The sequence below is a fragment of the Canis lupus genome, chromosome 9, assembly GCF_003254725.2.
Source record: "Canis lupus dingo isolate Sandy chromosome 9, ASM325472v2, whole genome shotgun sequence".
NCBI classification, from domain to species: Eukaryota; Metazoa; Chordata; class Mammalia; order Carnivora; family Canidae; genus Canis; species Canis lupus.
Genome location: NC_064251.1, coordinates 24292571 through 24309707, shown reverse-complemented (window position 1 = coordinate 24309707; position 17137 = coordinate 24292571). Strand labels below are relative to the sequence as shown.

Here is a 17137-nt window from a genome sequence, read left to right as displayed (position 1 = left end):
CTTGGGGATCTTATCATGGGGATCTTGGGGCTTCAGGCTTCTTTGGTCCCTATTGGCAGGCATGTTCCCAACCCCCTTTTCTCCCCCCTTCCATTTTGTCTGGCTTCATGGGAGGAGAAAGCATGTAGAGGACCAAGAGCTAGGTACCTGGAAATGGAGGTGCCCTGCCTGGTGTTGGGGAGGGGGGTACTCTTTGGCTTTCTTTCTCCCCCAGAATCACAAAGCCTAGTTAGCTAGGGTCACATGAGGTCAGGCCACATCATTTCTATCTTTCTATCTTTTTTCTTTTTTCTTTCTTTTTTTCTTTCTTTCCTTTCTTTTTTCTTTCTTTTTTTCTTTCTTTTCTTTCTTTCTTTCTTTCTCTTTCTTTCTTTTCTTTCTTTCTTTCTTTCTTTCTTTCTTTCTTTCTTTCTTTCTTTCTTTCTTTCTTTCTTTCTTTCTTTCTTTCCTTCCTTCCTTCCTTTCTTTCTCTCTCTCTCTCTCTCTCTTTCTTTCTTTCTTTCTTTCTTTCTTTCTTTCTTTCTTTCTTTCTTTCTTTCTTTCTTTCTTTCGTCACATCTTTAGAGGCTGTGTCTGCTTTTTGCAAGACCTTGGTCTGTTTATACCAAACACAGTAGTGTGGGTGGGGTGGGCATAGGGGGCCTGGGCTGTCTGTGTACAGTGACAACAGAGGCTGAGTGTGGGGAAGAAGCCGTCCCCCAGGCAGACCTTATTTGTCCATAAACACAGTCTGCCTCAAGCCACCAGGCAGAGGAGGAGCAAAGCCATCACCAGACTGGGACTTCTGTCCTTCTACTGCCCTGGGAGGGGGCATTCCCAGGCACAGCCCTCCTCCCCACACACGAGCTCCCCCTCCTAGCACCACCCAGAGTTGTTTCCACAGCAAGCTGGACTGTTCTGTAAACCATAGTCCCCTAGCCATGCAGCCCTCAGAAAAAGGACAGGTGTCCTGCTTTCTTACACCTGTGGCGGAGGGATGGGGGGAAGGGGAGGCCAGTGAGAGTAAAGGCCCTTTGTAGGTCCATGTGATTCCGTGTGTCTACTTGTCCTGTCCCCTGGAGCAGTCAGGCTCCTCTCACAGGGTCGTGTGAAGGGCCCAGGCCTGTGGGGCTCCAGGACTCTACATGGCTTATGGATCTGGGGCCAGTCTCGAAGCCCAAGCCTGCCCCTCCTTGTCCCTAAGCTTCTTGGGGAGTGGTGGGGAGTGGTTGTCCATCCCTGGCACTTTGTTTTGTGGCACCACCATTTCCCCTTTGAGTTAACGATTGGTGGAGAGCTCTGGGGATGCCATTTCTTGGTTCCCCTTGCCTGGGCTGCCTGATAGGTCCTGTGGTTTCTAAAGCCCTGGGTGCTTAGCCAATAGAAGGTTCCTGGCCTTGCCCCACCCTTTTGTGAGTTTGCTTCTGTGTATAAAGGCTGGGGCCCCAAGTGGACAGTCCAGTGGGTCCAGCCCAACCCAGGCTGAGCTCTCTGTCACACAGCTGGCCTTTCTCCCTCTCCCAAGATGTTGTTTTGGCACAACCAGCCAGATCACCTGTGGCCCAGTCCCGGGGAACTGTACCCAGGGCCACCAAGTGGCTTGCTCAGGTAAGGGCCAGAACCCCTTCCCCCAGCCTCTAGGGAAGGTCCTGGTCTGAGTTGCATGGACAGATAGAGGAGGGAGATGGGCTTCCTGTGCCTGGGTTCCTTTTGGAGAAGAGAAGTGGTCATATGGTTAGTGGATCCTGGAACATCTCAAAACACCCTGACCACCCACCCTCTTGAGGCACTTTTGTTGGGCATTTACTTGGTATCAGACAAGCCCTGAGATTGCAAACAAGTAATTGACAGCTGATTCTTGGAGATGTTTAGTAGGATCTGGAATTTGCCCCTTAAAGGAGGTCTCCCAGAAGCCAGAGAGTTGAACCGGGGACTCTGAGGCCCTGGCTGCTTCTGGAGTGCCTGCTACAGAAGCCTTTGGTTCCCCAGAAGGTCTGGCTGAGAGCAGCAGAGCCCCATAGGGAATGAGGTGGACGGGGCAGAAAGCCACCAATGCTCTCCTGTTCCCGGCAGGGAGTCCCTGCCCTTGCCATACCTGAAGCAGGAAGAGCTGCACAACATCCCCAGCTCTGAGCCTCCCTGCCCCACATTCGAGTACGTGCTCTGTGCAGCCACGTCCCCAGCTGTGAAGCAGCAGGAAGAGACCCTCACCTACTTGAACCAGGGTACGTGGGGCCTGGGGAAGGGAAGGGCTCAGCGGGGCAGCGAGCTCTGGAGCTGGGTCGCAGTGTGAGATGGGGATGGACAGGCTCCATCTCTACCCCAGTGGGGCTCACACATCCCCTTGACCTCTCCCAGGCCAGTCCTATGAGGTGCGGATGCTCTGCAGTCCCAAGCTGAGTGATGCCACCCAGTGGGCCCGGCTCTTGAAGGTAAATGCATCCCCTTCCTGAACTGGCAAGGGCTGGGTATGACTGTCCCGCTGGGCAGGAAGCCAGTGTCATCGCTGTGATGTCACTGTCAAGTTAAAACCCTCTCCATGTAACCCTCCCCTTGTAACTTGACCTTCACAGCAGCACGGTGGTAGGGAGGAATTGCTGAGGAGAGGCGCAGAGAGGTTAATCTCAAGGACATATAAGTAGCAGATCTGGGATTTAGAAATACATTTACATAGCATTATTCACATACAGTATTCCTTCTCTCAAAAAAATTATATATTTAGCTCCCATGCATTGCCAGAAACCGTTCTGTGAGCTAGGGATGCAACAGTAAAGAAACAGATGTGGTTCCCTTCCTCAGGGAGCTTGCATTCTACTGAGACAAACATGTGATTACACAAATTTTATGCAATGACAAATTGATTTACCAATTGCAATTTGAAAAGTGCAGCAAGAAAAAAAATAAGTAGAGTGACGAGGAGTGGGAAGGGATTCACTCCCCCATCTTACAGATAAGGAAACTGAGGCTCAGGACCTCTAAGTTACTTCCCTAGTTTCACAGCTTGTGGGGGGGAGGTGGGCATCTGGACACAGACCTAGTGATCTAAGTTCTTCTGTCCCCGGACGGCAGGAAGCAAGGTGGGGTGAGGAGGGCGGGATGGTTGGCCTGCCCCAGCTGTGGGAACTGGTTCCCAAATGCCCAGGCACCCTCTGACCTGTGAGCCATGCTCTTCTGTGCCCACAGAGTGTGGTACGTGTGGTTTTCCATGACCGACGCCTGCAGTACACAGAGCAGCAACAGCTGGATGGGTGGAGGTGGAGCCGGCCAGGGGACCGCATCCTGGACATCGGTGAATGGGGAGGGACCAGAGACTTCAGGGCCACTTTCTGGCTCAGAAGGCCTTGTGGATGGGGAGGGCTGAGCCTTGCTCCCTACTTGCCACCTTGTGCCTGCAGATGTGCCGCTGTCTGTGGGAGTGATAGAACCCCGAGTGCTGCCCTCACAACTCAACATGGTGGAGTTTAATTGGGACCCAACCAAGAGGACCTCCCTCTTTTTGCAAGTGAGTCTGAAGCTGGGACTGGGAGGAGGCCGGAAGTCAGATGGGGGTGGTAGCTGGGAAAGGAAGATGAGTTCGGGTTGGGGTGAGGGAACAGTAAGAACAAACTGCTTACAGAAAGCACCTTGAAGATCAGATATGGCTAAATGTTTATTTTTACTTTTAAGATTTTATTTATTTATTTATGAGAGACACACACACACACAGAGAAAGGCAGAGGCACAGGCAGAGGGAGAAGCAGGCTCCAAGCAGGGAGCCAGGCATGGGACTTGATCCCGGGACTCTAGGATCACGCCTTGGGCCAAAGGCAGTGCTAAACCACTGAGCCACCCGGGCTGCCCCAGATATGGCTAAATGTTTATTGAATCTCATTGCAGGGAAGGATTTGTTAAACCTTGAAGCAATGAAAGAAGCTAGGAAACTCAGAACAGAACTTAGCTTCATAAAAAGTAATGGTCTGCAATACATAGGCAAAATTAAAAGAAGACATCAAATGGGAAAAAATAATTGCCATATGTGACATATAATGCATAATATCCTCGATATATAAAAAGTTCTCATGTATCAATAAGAAAAAATAGATAAGGGGCATCCCTGGTGGCTCCGTGGTGTAGCACCTGCCTTTGGCCCGGGGCATGATCCTGGAGTCCCAAGATCGAGACCCACATCAGGCTCCCTGCATGGAGCCTGCTTCTCCCTCTGCTCGTGCCTCTGCCTCTCTCTCTCTGTGTCTCTCATGAATGAATAAATAAAATCTTTCTTTTTTTTAATTAATTAATTAATTTATTTTTTATTTATGATAGTCACAGAGAGAGAGAGAGAGAGAGAGAGAGAGGCAGAGACACAGGCAGAGGGAGAAGCAGGCTCCATGCACCGGGAGCCCGATGTGGGATTCGATCCTGGGTCTCCAGGATCGCGCCCTGGGCCAAAGGCAGGCGCCAAACCGCTGCGCCACCCAGGGATCCCAAAATCTTAAAAAAAAAGAAAAAAATAGATGAAAGCTCAATAGAAAAATAGGCCAAGGATATAAGCAGACATTTTATACACGAAGGATATAAACTGCCAATCATTGTAGAGAGTTCAACCTCAGAAAATGCTAATTAAAATTACATATAAAAAAGGTTCTTATTGGTGAAGTTTGGGGAAACAGACACCCTCATATCCTGAGAATGCAGATTAGTGTACTCATTCTGTGGGTAGAGTGGCACTTGGGCAAAATTTATTAAATTTTGGGTTCCTAGTCTTTTAACTAGTCATTCCATTTCTTTTCTTTCTTTTTTATACATACAATTTTTTAAAAGATTTTATGCAGGGAGCCTGACATGGGACTTCATCCCATGGACCACACCCTGGGCTGAAGGTGGCACTAAACCGCTGAGCCACCCGGGCTGCCCATAAATAAATAAAATCTTAAAAAAAAAAAAAAAAAAAAAAGACCCTGAGATCATGACCTGAACTGAAACCAAGAGTCAGACGTCTAACCCACTGAGCCACCCAGGCACCCACCCCCTAGTGGTTCCATATCAAGAAATTTATCTGACAGCAGTGTTCAATAAGTACACAAAGATATATTGACTAGCTCTTCATAGCAGCGTTCTTTCTCATATTCAAAGATTTTAAACAATCAAAGCATCCGTTGGAAGAAGATTGACTTTTACCTAAGTTTGACTGCAGATGTATACTGGAAATTATGTAGCCAGAACATGATAAAAGAAACTGCTTTCCTATAAGTAAAGAGAAAGTAGAAGACAAACTTGCATTTAAAGTTTGATGTCCGTTGGATAAAAACAACATGTGTATGTATACAACTTACTGTACTTTTTCCCCTTTTTCTTGCCCAGAGAAAAGGGAGGAAGAAAGGATCCTTGAGTGTTAACAGGGATGTATTCCTTACTCTGAGGCAGAGTCCTCCATCTTTTCTAGGTTGAATAGGTTTCCCTTTATAATCCAACAGTATTGTCAAAAGTTACCTGTGTGTCCCTCTTTTGAGTGTTCATCATGGTCTAAGCACCTGGACTGGAGGGGAGGTCAGGTGGATGTGGTACAATTTCACTTCCCCCCTTCTTAGTGGGACCTTGCCCAGGTCACATGATCTTTGTTTCCCCACCTGTCAAGTAAGATCCTTTAACTGTTCTTCGCAAGATTGTGGGAGAGCTGGGGCACCTGGGTGGCTCAGTGGTTGAGCATCTGCCTTTGGCTCAGGGCGTGATCCCTGGGTCCTGGGATCGAGTCCTGCATTGGGCTCCCCACAGGAAGCCTGCTTCTCCCTCTGCCTATGTCTCTGCTTCTCTCTGTGTCTTCATGAATAAATAAATAAAATCTTAAAAAAAAAAAGATTGTGGGAGGACTATAGTGGGCAGTGAAGGTAAACAGAGGGGAAGATCTGCCAGGCAGTACACAGAGGCCACAAGCTGTGTGGAGTGGCAGGGTGGGAAGGCTTCCTGGAATAGACTGTTCTATTTAGCAAATAAAATACAGGACACTCAGTGAAATTTGAATTTTAGATAAAAAACTTTTTAGTATAAGAATGACCCATGGGGTGGGGAAAAGAATATCCCATGAAATATTTGGGACATATATATACGAAAAAATTATTTGTTTATCTGAAATTCAAATTTAACTGAGTAGCCTGTATTTTAACTGGCAACTCCACCCTGGAATGTGATGTTTTGGCTTAGATGAGAGAAGGCATTGCTTTCCAGGTAGAAGATTCTAGGGAGCACTGTGCAAGTGTATTGGGGGCCATAATTAGGCTGGCTAGGTGGGTCAGTGTGTTCACTGATGGGTGAGAGAGAGCAGCCTCACAGAAAGGCTTGACTTGACTTTTTAACGTGCTCAAATGCGAGAGTCAGGAACTTTGCTTCTCGGCCCAGAACCGTGGGGAGCTACTGAAGAATTTTGAGCAAGGGAAAGAACCTAATAAAGTCATGCATTCAGAAGAAATTTTAGTTGGGGATGGAAAGTTGCTGCAGTAAAAGGCTGACAGGTGACAAGCAGGTAGCAGTTTTTTTTTTTTTTTTTTAATTTATTTACTCATTCATGAGTGACAGAGAGAGAGACAGAGGCCAAGGGAGAAGCAGGCTCCATGCAGGGAACCCAACATGGGACTCAATCCCGGGTCTCCAGGATCACAACCTGGGCTGAAGGCGGCACTAAACCACTGAGCCACCCGGGCTGCCCCAGGTAACAGGTTTTAAGTGGACTTTCTTGAATGTGGGTGGGACCTGCAGTCACCCTGCTTTCTCTTTGCTTCTTCTTCACTTCAGGTTCACTGTATCAGCACTGAGTTCACTCCTCGGAAAAAAGGTGGGGAGAAAGGCGTCCCCTTCCGCCTCCAGATTGACACTTTCAAGCCCAGGGACAAGGAACTTCCCCCTGAGCACCTGCACTCAGCTGGCTGCCTCATCAAGGTGTTCAAGGTACAGGCAGGTCCCTTCCCATCCTTCTCAGGACTATCACCCTTGCTTGGCTGGCTGGGCGGATGCCAGCCTGCAGTCCCCTTCTTTCTCTCTCTACACGGAGGGATGGGGCTGGAGCTCGTTCTAGAGCCTCTTCTGTAACGAGCAGTGGGCAGGTGAAGGGGGTGCCGCTGAGTTTTCCTTGTCACTCTCCTGTAGCCCAAAGGAGCTGACCGCAAACTGAAAACGGACCGGGAGAAGATAGAGAAGCAGCCCCTGCAGGAGAGAGACAAGTATCAGGCCGCCTGTGAGAGGACGGTGTTTGTGCAGGTGCCACGAGGTGGTGGGGGCCAGAGAGGGGTTTGGAGGAGACATCCTTATTGTACACGTGGGGAAATTGAGGCCCGAGGGCTGTGGCTGCTCCAGGATCATCACAGTGCCCTGTGACTCCACCTGTTTCCTTGCAAGGACGAGCTGCACCGTCTGCTGGAGACTCGGCGCTAACGCCTTGCAGCCTCGGGGCTCTCTCCCGCACCTGCACCTGCCGTGGCCCCACCTACCTGCTGCCCCCTCTGCCGGGCCACCCCCCTCCCGGCTCGCTCCCTGCCGCGCTGCTGCTGGCCAGCTGCTCCTGGAAGCTTTGCCCGCTCCCGCAGCCAGGCCTCGGCTAGTGTTCTCTCCTGCTTCCAGGGGAGTCTGGTCTGCTTGTCAGGGCCTCCTGGGGCAGGGACCACGCCTGGCCCGGCGCAGGCCCCTGTCCGCTCTCACGGAAGGGCTGAGGAGCGCCGAGGCTGACCCCTGTGGCTTGTTCCCCACAGTGCTCGCCGTGGCCGGACCCCGGCACTGGGCCCTACTCGCCTCTCAGCCCTCTTGCTCTGACCTCTCCCCACTCCTGCAAGCTCCTGTCCCCGGAGAGGTGAGCTGGGAGGGCACCTCCCAGCCCCGGGGGGGCGAGCGTGAAGCGGAGAGCGCCTCAGCTCAGCGGTCCGGGGAGGGGCCGGGCTGGGGGTGCGGCGGAGGGGAGGAGGCTCAGCCCTGTGCCCTTCGGGTTATACGCGGGGTGACCCAACAAGCTCTGCAGGCCAGGGAAGGAGGGGGCGGGGGGAGCGGGGCTGGCCGCGTTGCCGACTCTCTGCTCCCCCACAGGCTCTGCTCCTCCCCACCGTTCGCCTTGGACGCCTTGGGGGGCAGCCCGGCTGAGGTGCGTCTTGCTTTTCCGATCCCCCCCACCTCTATCCCAGAGCCTTCTCGGGCTTCACCCTCCAGAGTGGGGTGGCCCTGCCCCCTGGCGGACAGAGCTTGTATGGCCACAGAGGACTGGGCACTTGCCACCGGCAGGCTGAGCCTCCTGAGTGCTTTCAGACTGGCGGCCCCCAAGGGCAGGGCTGCGTTGCTCCTACCCCTTGCTCTCAGTCCCTAGGCCCCCGGTGATACCAGGACTGCCCTCTTTATGCCTCAGGATCTGAACCCTGGAGCCTCCATCCTGGAGACGCAGCAGTGGTTGCACCAGCACCGGTTCTCCAGCTACTGCCGGGTGCTGGCCAATTTCACTGGTGAGGCTGGGGTCTGGCAGGGACCTTACCTGTAGGGGACTGAGGGCAGGACACTCACACAGGGATCTGCCTATGGCCTGGCTTGCTGTGTGTTCTTCAGCTGACTTCTATTTAGGACTGAAAGTTGCCAGGCACTATGCCTGCAAGGCTCTCTTCTGTATTATCCCATGTAATTTATATAGTACCCATGAGGATAGGGCTCAGAGAGGTTAAGTAAGTTGCCCCAAGACACAGAGCTAAGAAGCAAATGGCAAAACTGGGATTTGAATCCCAAGTTTGATCCCCATGTCTGCACATACTTAAGGCTATTTGTAGACTGATGTTGGATTGTGTCCTTTGCCACCCTTGATCCCAGGCCTCTTTCCCCCAATCTGGTCCTGTCTGATTCTGCAGGCACTGATCTGCTGAAGCTTACCCGCCAGGACCTTATCCAGATCTGCGGGGCTGCCGATGGGATCCGCCTTTTCAATGCTCTTAGAGCCAGGTGCTGGGTACTGCCAACCAGGAGCCCTTTTCCTCTGTAGTGGCGTTTACCAACTCAGCTAATGGTTGTGTCTCATGGCATGTTCAAGCTGGAAGGTATCTTAAGGACCACTTAGTCCCACACCCTCTTTTTAAAGAGGAAGGAACTCAGGCCCAAGGACAGTGACCTGAGGTCACAGAGCAAGGCTGGCAGGGATGCGCTGAAAAGTTAGGTCCTGCGATCTTTTTCTGTAGCCATCTCACTTGCATTACTCGGAGGATAGAGATGAATTTTTCTCATCTTCTCTTCTCCCAGGGCCCAGCATTCATTAAATTCGTGGTGATCTCCCTGGAGACCTGGGAGAAGTGGGATTCCCCTCCTCCCCCGCTAGGGATGGGGGCTGTTAATTTAGGTAGGAAGTGTTGATATGTAAACTGTTTTTCTGATCCAGACCCATTCGTCACCGGCTGACTTTGTATGTGGCGCAGGAGGCCTCGAGGCGAGAGAATGAGGTTCCTAAGAACCATGACTCAGGTGAGGGTCTGTCCTCTGTTTCCAGAAGGCAAGAGATCCAGGTGTAGCTGCATTAAACCTTTTCTGGCCTGAGGAGAGGATGATACTCCATCATTCCTGGGATCCAAGGATGCCCTCCTTGGCATTCCCGTGTCTTCCATGACCAGATTAGTCTTCTCCTTCCAAGATGTATCCTAGGTTTATTCTTTCATGTTCTACTCCCCAACCCTGTCTGACTTTGTCATTCTGTTAATATGTAGGTTTAGAACATTGTAATCTTATTGTATTTGGGTTTCAGCCATTCATATGTAGGTGTCTCACCTTTTTAAATTGGGGCTCCCTACAGTCTGAGGCCTCCCCAAAGCTGAGGAATAGGTGAGGATTAAGTGGATTTATAAGCCTCTTTCCTTCTTTATTCCTTCCTGAGTCTGTCCCCCAAGAGGCTATCACCTTGCACTCTCCTTCCCAGTAAAGGGCACCCCACTGATCCCTGCCCTGTGCTGCCCACACCCCCAGGCTTTTATCAAGAGATCCCTCTAGATGAACTCAGTGCTGTGGAGCTGATGGGGAAACTGGCTGAGCTCTTGGCCCTCCCAGCCAATCAGATCCACCACCTCTTCCACCAGGGCCCTCGGGGCATCCTCATTCTCCTCAGCGACCAGGTAAATAAGTCATGATTCTCAGTCAGGCCCCACAAGGGCCTTGATCACTCTTCCGCCTCCGGCCCAGTTTCCCTCTTCCTGCCCTGGCTTATTCTGTTTGGCTCTGAGAACAGAATTGTCTTAGTGACCCCTCCTCCCTTGCAGGTGGTTCAGAATCTCAAGGATGAATCATACTTTGTGGCTGTGGTTAAAAAAGGTAGGGGTTTTAGAGAGAATTGTGTCTGGCAGAACCTAGAAAGATTAAGATTCCTCGAAGGTATGTATATGCTGGCAGTGGGGTGCAGTGTGTGCTGTGTCCCAATCAACTAGTAAACATCTGAGTGCCAGCTTTGTTGATGTCAAAGGGACAGATTCATATAGCTGCAAGGCAACTATTTACTGCTCAGGAAGAAAACCCTGAATAAATGCATCTTCACGAGGGAAGAAATGTTCCAGTTTCTATGTCCGGGGATTTATTATTTTTTTTAAAGATTTTTATTTATTCATGAGAGACACAGAGAGAGAGAGACAGAGACACAGGCAGAGGGAGAAGCAGGCTCCATGCAGGGAGCCTGATGCGGAACTCGATCCGGGGACCCGGGGAATCACACCCTGAGCCAAAGGCAGACGCTCAACTGCTGAGCCACTCAGGGATCCCTGTCAGGGCATTTATTAAGAGGGTCTCTTCTGCACCCCCCCCAATCCTATAAGGCAGGAGATGCTTCTGGGCATCACCAGGCACAGAGCACCAGACCAGTTGGCTTGTGGTTCTGGTTATTCAGATGCTTGCCCTCTATCCCTCCTACAGGATAGAGGGAGGTTTCCTCAAGACAGAGATTCAGTTGGGGGAGGAACACGTGGGTATGGCCAATGCCCTGCAGGCTGCTTGGTTTGGGAGCGGCAGAGGTGGTAGCTGGCCAGTCTTATCCCAGTGGTGCTCTTTTCACTGCTTGCAGTGCAGAATCCAGATGGCTACTACCTGGTTCTCACCTAGGCCCAGGGACATCCCACTGCAAGAGTTGGAGACTGATGCCAGCCTGGTTCTCTGGGGCCCCATGTTCACCAGAAGCCTGGTTTAAATCCTCAGCTGCTTCATCAGGCTCCAGGTGCAGCGTCACATCCTACCCCTAGAGAGACAGGGAGCAGCCCTCAGGCTCACATCTCTTTCTGCTCAGCTGGCCAAGCCTGTGAGGCATGAAACCTGCCAATATGGAAAAGGCACCTTTGCCCCAAGCAGTGCTGCCTAAACACTGGGTGCATCAACTCCTGTTAATTTAAAATTGTATTCACCTCTTCTTTTTCTTGAAATTAAAAGTTAATTTTTAAAGGAACATATATATTTAATGTATTGTTCAATGCTTATTAAACTTTCTGGGTGTTTTGGTCCTCTTGGGGAAATGTTCTCTCCTTAAACTATAGACTAGAGCAAGGGATGGAGTCTCAGAAGAATAGATTAATCTGGCTGGATTTTTTCTTTTTTCCAACTAGTGTGGGCACCGAGCCTCTAAAAAGCCCATTCAACTATCAAATTACTATGCTTATTTAAAACTTCTAGAGACTTAGAGCTCCAGGGTGGCTTAGTCAGGTTAAGCATCTGCTTTCTGCTTGGGTTATAATCCTGGGGTCCTGGAATCGAGCCCTGCATGGGGATCCCTGATCAGTGGGGAGTCTACTTCTCTCTCCCCCTCTGCCCCTCCTGCTCATGCTCTCTAAAATAAATAAATCTTAAAATAATGTAGTGGTATTTTAGGTCTTAAGAAATCTTTCCGTATGTTAAAGTCATAATTTCCTATGCATATTTTGCAAAATTAAAATTTTAATTTTGCATTTCACTTTTAGGTCAATAATTGACCTGAAACTGATTTTTTTTTTTTTTTTTGCGTATCCTTTTCCATGTAGAAAACCAATTTTATATTAAATTAACTGTTTTAAAAAGTGAAAATGCAGGGGCATTTGGTTGGCTTAGTTGGTGGAGCATGCGACTCTTAATCTCGAGTCATAAGTTCCAGCCCCACGTTGAACGTTGAGATTACTTAAAAATAAAATCTTTTTTTTTTAAAGGGATGAAGTAAAGAGAGAACTATTTAGGGTAGGGAATTTTATTTTATTAAGATCTTATTTATGAGAGAGAGAGAGAGAGAGCGAGCATGAGTGGGCATGGGGGGACAGGGGGAGCAGAAGACTCCCTGCTGAGTAGGGAGCCTGATGTGGGCTCCATCCCAGGACCCTGGGATCATGACCTGAGCCAAAGGCAGACACTCAACCGACTGAGCCACCAGGTGCCCCCCCTCGGAATATTATTAAAAATCTCAAACACTGAGGAGCACCAGGGTGGCTCAGTTGGTTGGGTCTCCAACTCTTGATTTTGGCTCAGGTCATAATCACAGGGTTGTGAGACTGAGCCCCAGGTTGGTGCTCTGCATTCAGTGGGAGTCTGCTGGAGATTTTCTCTCTCTCTCTCTAAAAAAAAAAGAAATATATATATATATATATATATATAAAAAGTCTTAAAAAAAGAAATTTCAAACACGAAAACAGAAAACTCACATGTATGGAGTGGAAGACAAGCCAAGATGCCCTCTTAAAAAGATCTGTTTAATTCCTTATTGATCATTTATCTCAGCACTGATCACATGTGGCCTATACTTCCATAGGGCTCCCCACGGGTGTTTCACGACAGGGTGGTTAACTTCAGACTGAAATTCAGGTTGCTGTTTTGGCTCCACTGCTCATCTCCACCAAAAGGACAGGAACCCTACTGGATTAACCTTTGTGTATGTGTCTCAACCCGGGAGCCTCTTGCACAGACTAGATACTGAACTTTGTTGACACGAAGGGCAAAAAAGCAGGTAACAAGTATCTACCATGTTGTCATTATCTTTTTAATCTTCATTCTCTAAAAAAGTAGGTACTGTTATCCTCATTTTACCAATGAAGAACGGAGACAGAAGGGTCAACTGGCCAAGGTTATTCGGATGGAAGTCAGGCAATCTGGCTTGGAGTTGTTTTAACCATTATACTAGTCTATCATCATTCCTTCCTAGTCAAGGTGAGGGCAATGCTCTCACAGGGGACTCAGTTGAACTGCTGCTGTCAAATGAATTAAAACAAAGGTTTTTAGAAACTCTGATTTATATTAATTTATATTTTCTGTTTTTCTTAGAGACAGGTGTTCAGGGTATTAAAGGCTATTAAGCCTATTAAAATAATTAATAAGGGTACTGGTTAAAGAATATTTTAAAAATATAAGGATGCTGGGCAGCCCCGATGGCTCAGTGGTTTAGCGTTGCCTTCAGTCCAGGGCATGATTCTGGAGACCGGGGATCGAGTCCCATGTAGGGCTCCCTGCGTGGAGCCTGCTTCTCCCTCTGCCTGTGTCTCTCTCTCTCTCTCTGTGTGTGTCTCTCATGAATAAATAAATAAATAAATAAATCTTTAAAAAAATATAAGGATGCCAAAAAGAAGTGCCTTCATTCAGCCTCAGGAGCCTTTGTAGTTCTAGGGTTCAAGGAAGTTAAGAATCACAGCTCCGAGTCAGGCTATTTCCACAGCAAAATGAAAAGTCTTCACAGCTTATTTCCTTTAATTACATCATAAACAAAATTAGAACATACAGGAAACAGTAATAGTTACATAACAATTTACTTTATATATTTATATATAAAAAACATTTTTTCTTTTAGTCCAAAGATTTTAAAGCAAAAGGAATCCTCTACTGCCACCTTGGATTTTAAATAACCCTCCCTCCCCCCCATCCTCAAGCGCCAAAAGTATCGGGTGGAAGCAGTCACTTGGACAGCTAATGGAGCCTGGTGTTCAGTCACCAAGTCGGGGACTGTGTGTCAGCCGCAGGGACCAGCTGAGTGCTGGTGCAGGCCTAGTGGAGAAACAAGCAAGCAGCAGTTCTCACGCACTGAAGCACTCCAAAGCAGAGCTGAAGGAGGCTTAGGCCACAGCAAGTCTGGGATCAGACCCTGCCATTCAACCATCCTCTGCCTTCTGTCCCCTCAGGGGAAGAGGCGTCAGAGGGGGTCAGTGCAGGGATGAAACAGCCTGGTTTGAAGGTAAGAATTTCTCTCCCAGCACCATTTGCCCACCCATCTGCGTCCTCAGGCAGAGTCCAATGGGCAGAGGTTGTCCTCCCTGCTGTCTGAACTCTGCACAGGTCTGTGCTCTCAGTGTCACCAGAAGGTGGGCAAGGCTGGGGAGAGCGGCCAGGAACTGCACTAGGCAGGTGACCTGGAAACAGTTCCAGATAGGAAAAAGGAGGCAGCTAGGGTGGGAGGAGGCTAAAGGCTGAGTCATTAAACAGGAACGGAGAAAGGCAGATGCAGAAGGCCTTTTTCTCCCCTACCAACAGTAGCTTGGAACCCTTCGTCCTGGGAAGTCACAGGCCCTCAGGGGCCAGCTCCCACAGCAACGGTGGCAGCATATGAGAAAACACCCACACAGCTTCTGCTGAGTCCCGGCTCCTGGTCTTGTGTGTGTTAGAGGTTAGCATGTAGTTTGGGGGTAGGGTGAGGAGGGGAGTCAGAGAAACAATCTCAGGCTCACCTCCTTCCTGCACTTATTAGAAAGTAACAGTCATCAGAGAAGCACAGGTAAGAAATTATTAAGGGCAGGAAAAAAATATGTAAACCCAGAAAAGCAGCAGCAAAGGTTTCACTTTTTACAGGTCTATCATATAGCACTAGGAAAGAAAATCATTCAAGTCTTTGGGGGTGTAGGGGGAGAGGGGGTGGGCAGGTAAAGTATTAATCAAACCATGCCAGTTAAAGACTCCTTTTCAGGTTAGGATTTCCTAAGACTTTCGGTTGTCATTTACTAGTGCCATTAAAAAAAGAAAAAAGAAAAAGAGAAAAAAAAAGAAAAGAAAGAAAAACAAAACAGAAGTAATGACTCCAGGGGCTGAGAAGGGTTAGGCTAAGGTAAGAAACACATGTATATGTGTGAGCAGCAGTGTGACACAGATTTGAATTAGTGAAAGTTAGTAGTAAGCAATAGTGACAAGCAAAACTTAGTGGGGCAAAGATTTCTTCTACTTTAATAAAAAAGTCATCGCTTCAAAGATTTCCCTGGGTTCTTTGGGTATGGCAGAAGAGAAAGGGTATGTGTCTGGACACCTCTCTTGTCCCATCTCTTCATGGGGTAGGGATTCTCATTTACTGCCTTCCAGCCCTTGCTCTGGTGAAAGCCATGCCCAGAAGCACTGGTGGTTCTGTGAGGGATGCCAATCCCCATCTGGGTGACTCTGGGTAGGTGCCTGGTAGGCAGAAGCCCTCCTTGCAGTGAGGAAGGCGTGGAGTTCACTGGATGGAGAGGAAAAGTGAACCTACTCACATATGTGAGGGAGGTGTTGCTACATATTTGGGACAGATGCCTGTACCTGAAGCAAAGTGCCCCAGTTCTAGAACTGATTCTTTCCTTTACTTTGAATCTCATCTACCATTTTCCCACCCCAATTCTTCAAAACAAGATGCTGAAAAACAGAAAATAGACTTGATTGACACAGTTCTGGCTGTTCATGGTGTTTTCCCTAAAAGGGCAGTGAGACACCTTGGCTGAGGAAGCAGACACTCAACACCTTTGAACCAAACTCCACCGAGGCCTTACTCAACCCATGAGGCAGAGTCAGAAGCAGCACAATATGGAATTTCTCTTAATACCTCACATGTGAGCTTATCCAACACATTTTTCTCTTGCGGAAAATTAAGTGTAACTCTGTTGGGCTCCAAAGATTCACTCAGACTCAGCTGAGAGGTTCTTACTGACCATCTTAAGGGTCAAAGCCTTCAGAGATGCAGATCTGATGTTCCTAATAAAAATGGACAAACAGGTAGACTTGCCTCGTGAAGGGGAGCTGCAGAAGCTCTTCATGCAGAAAACTCACTTGCCTCAAATGGTAGTTTCTGGCAGGCAGAGTTTGTCTCAAGTGAGACGGCCAGTTTAGAGAAGCATGTTCTTTGCTGGAGAACCAAGCTGTTAAGTTAGGGCACCTGGATATATCAAATACAGCCAAATGTTATTCCCAAATTACCTGGGTTCATTATATCCTACCAGCATGGTCTTATATAGTTTCCTGTATCTTCCAATATTACAATTAAAATTTATGATAGATAGGTGACGAGGGGTTTAGACTCCATATTTCCCCTCACCCTCCTGCTGCTTTAGGGGTCTTTGGTCTAAGGGAGGGTTTGCTTCAAGACTTCCAATCAAACATCTTCCTCCTATCAAACAAGACTCGGCTAATTCACACTGCCTGGGCATGAGGCAGTTAAAGATCCCAGAACTGGTGGGCAGATAGGAAGGCAATCTTCAAAAAAAAAAAAAAAAAAAAAGGTATTGGAAGCTCGAAGCATACCACTGAAGAGTCCTTCAGCCAGGATGCACAATGGAGATGGTTAATCTTAAACCATGCACTCAAAGAGGGGAAGGCAGGATGGGCCCATTTCCTTTAAACCCTTCCTCTCGCATTGGTACCACCTGTCACAAGCAGCCTGTGACTTTCAGCCCAATAAACATTAAATGGTCAAGGGTCAACCATGATCCACAAGTGTTCCTCTTCTTCAAAACCACAGTCACCTAAAGATATACTGCCCACACAAGTAGGCAGACAATACTCTCTTCCTTCTGGTGCCACACTCATACTTCCCTACAACTTCAGACCAGGATAAGTTCCACCGCACATTTTGTTTAACCCCCCATGGCATGAATGGGCTATCAAAAAGGTAACAAAGCATTTTAAAAGGCAATAAGGAGAAATAAAGGAACCCGACTGCTGTAGCATTAGAGCTGTATTGAACAGTTCAAAAGGCCTGTAAAGCCCAAAATAAAGCATCATGAAAATATATGCCAAGTGTCCCTCTAAAATATGTGCTATAAAGAATACGTAAAGTTTCTGACTTATAGGTCTGCTATGTCAACCTGATGTGGAAATTAAAAAAAAAAATTTAAGAAATACTCTTACATCCACTAAAGAGGAGAATAGGAGGAATTTTTTTTTTTTTTGTTTTTTTTACATAGAGCACAATGTGCTTTCATATTCCAAATATTGGGGGAAAAAAAAAAGGATGAAGCCAAATCCCCTTATT

At 48.2% G+C, this 17137-nt stretch overlaps 2 protein-coding genes across 4 annotated transcripts in view; one reads left to right on the top strand and one right to left on the bottom strand.

Annotated features, from left to right (window-relative positions):
• Nucleotides 1-1428: 1428 nt before the first annotated feature.
• On the top strand, nucleotides 1429-17063 carry LOC112655290 (transcription factor CP2-like protein 1). 3 transcript variants are annotated; one of them, XM_025440326.3, is made up of 15 exons: nucleotides 1429-1587; nucleotides 2053-2204; nucleotides 2338-2411; nucleotides 3163-3268; nucleotides 3375-3481; nucleotides 6745-6897; nucleotides 7096-7206; nucleotides 7695-7792; nucleotides 8023-8077; nucleotides 8336-8429; nucleotides 8823-8913; nucleotides 9344-9426; nucleotides 9922-10067; nucleotides 10212-10263; nucleotides 11003-17063. In XM_025440326.3, the coding sequence occupies exons 1-15, from the start codon at nucleotides 1505-1507 to the stop codon at nucleotides 11038-11040; spliced, it is 1443 nt and encodes a 480-aa protein (XP_025296111.1). In that variant the 5' UTR covers nucleotides 1429-1504; the 3' UTR covers nucleotides 11041-17063. The 3 variants fall into 3 exon arrangements, with proteins under 3 accessions (XP_025296111.1, XP_048970676.1, XP_025296110.1); XM_049114719.1 differs by having other exon boundaries at nucleotides 10559-17063; XM_025440325.3 differs by having other exon boundaries at nucleotides 10212-17063.
• The window catches only part of FBXL20 (F-box and leucine rich repeat protein 20), a 114533-nt gene continuing 104409 nt past the window's right edge, over nucleotides 7014-17137 (bottom strand). The window contains exon 16 of the mRNA XM_049114720.1: nucleotides 7014-7152. The gene's annotated coding sequence lies outside the window, so the exon portion shown is untranslated. The remainder of the gene's footprint in view (nucleotides 7153-17137) is intronic.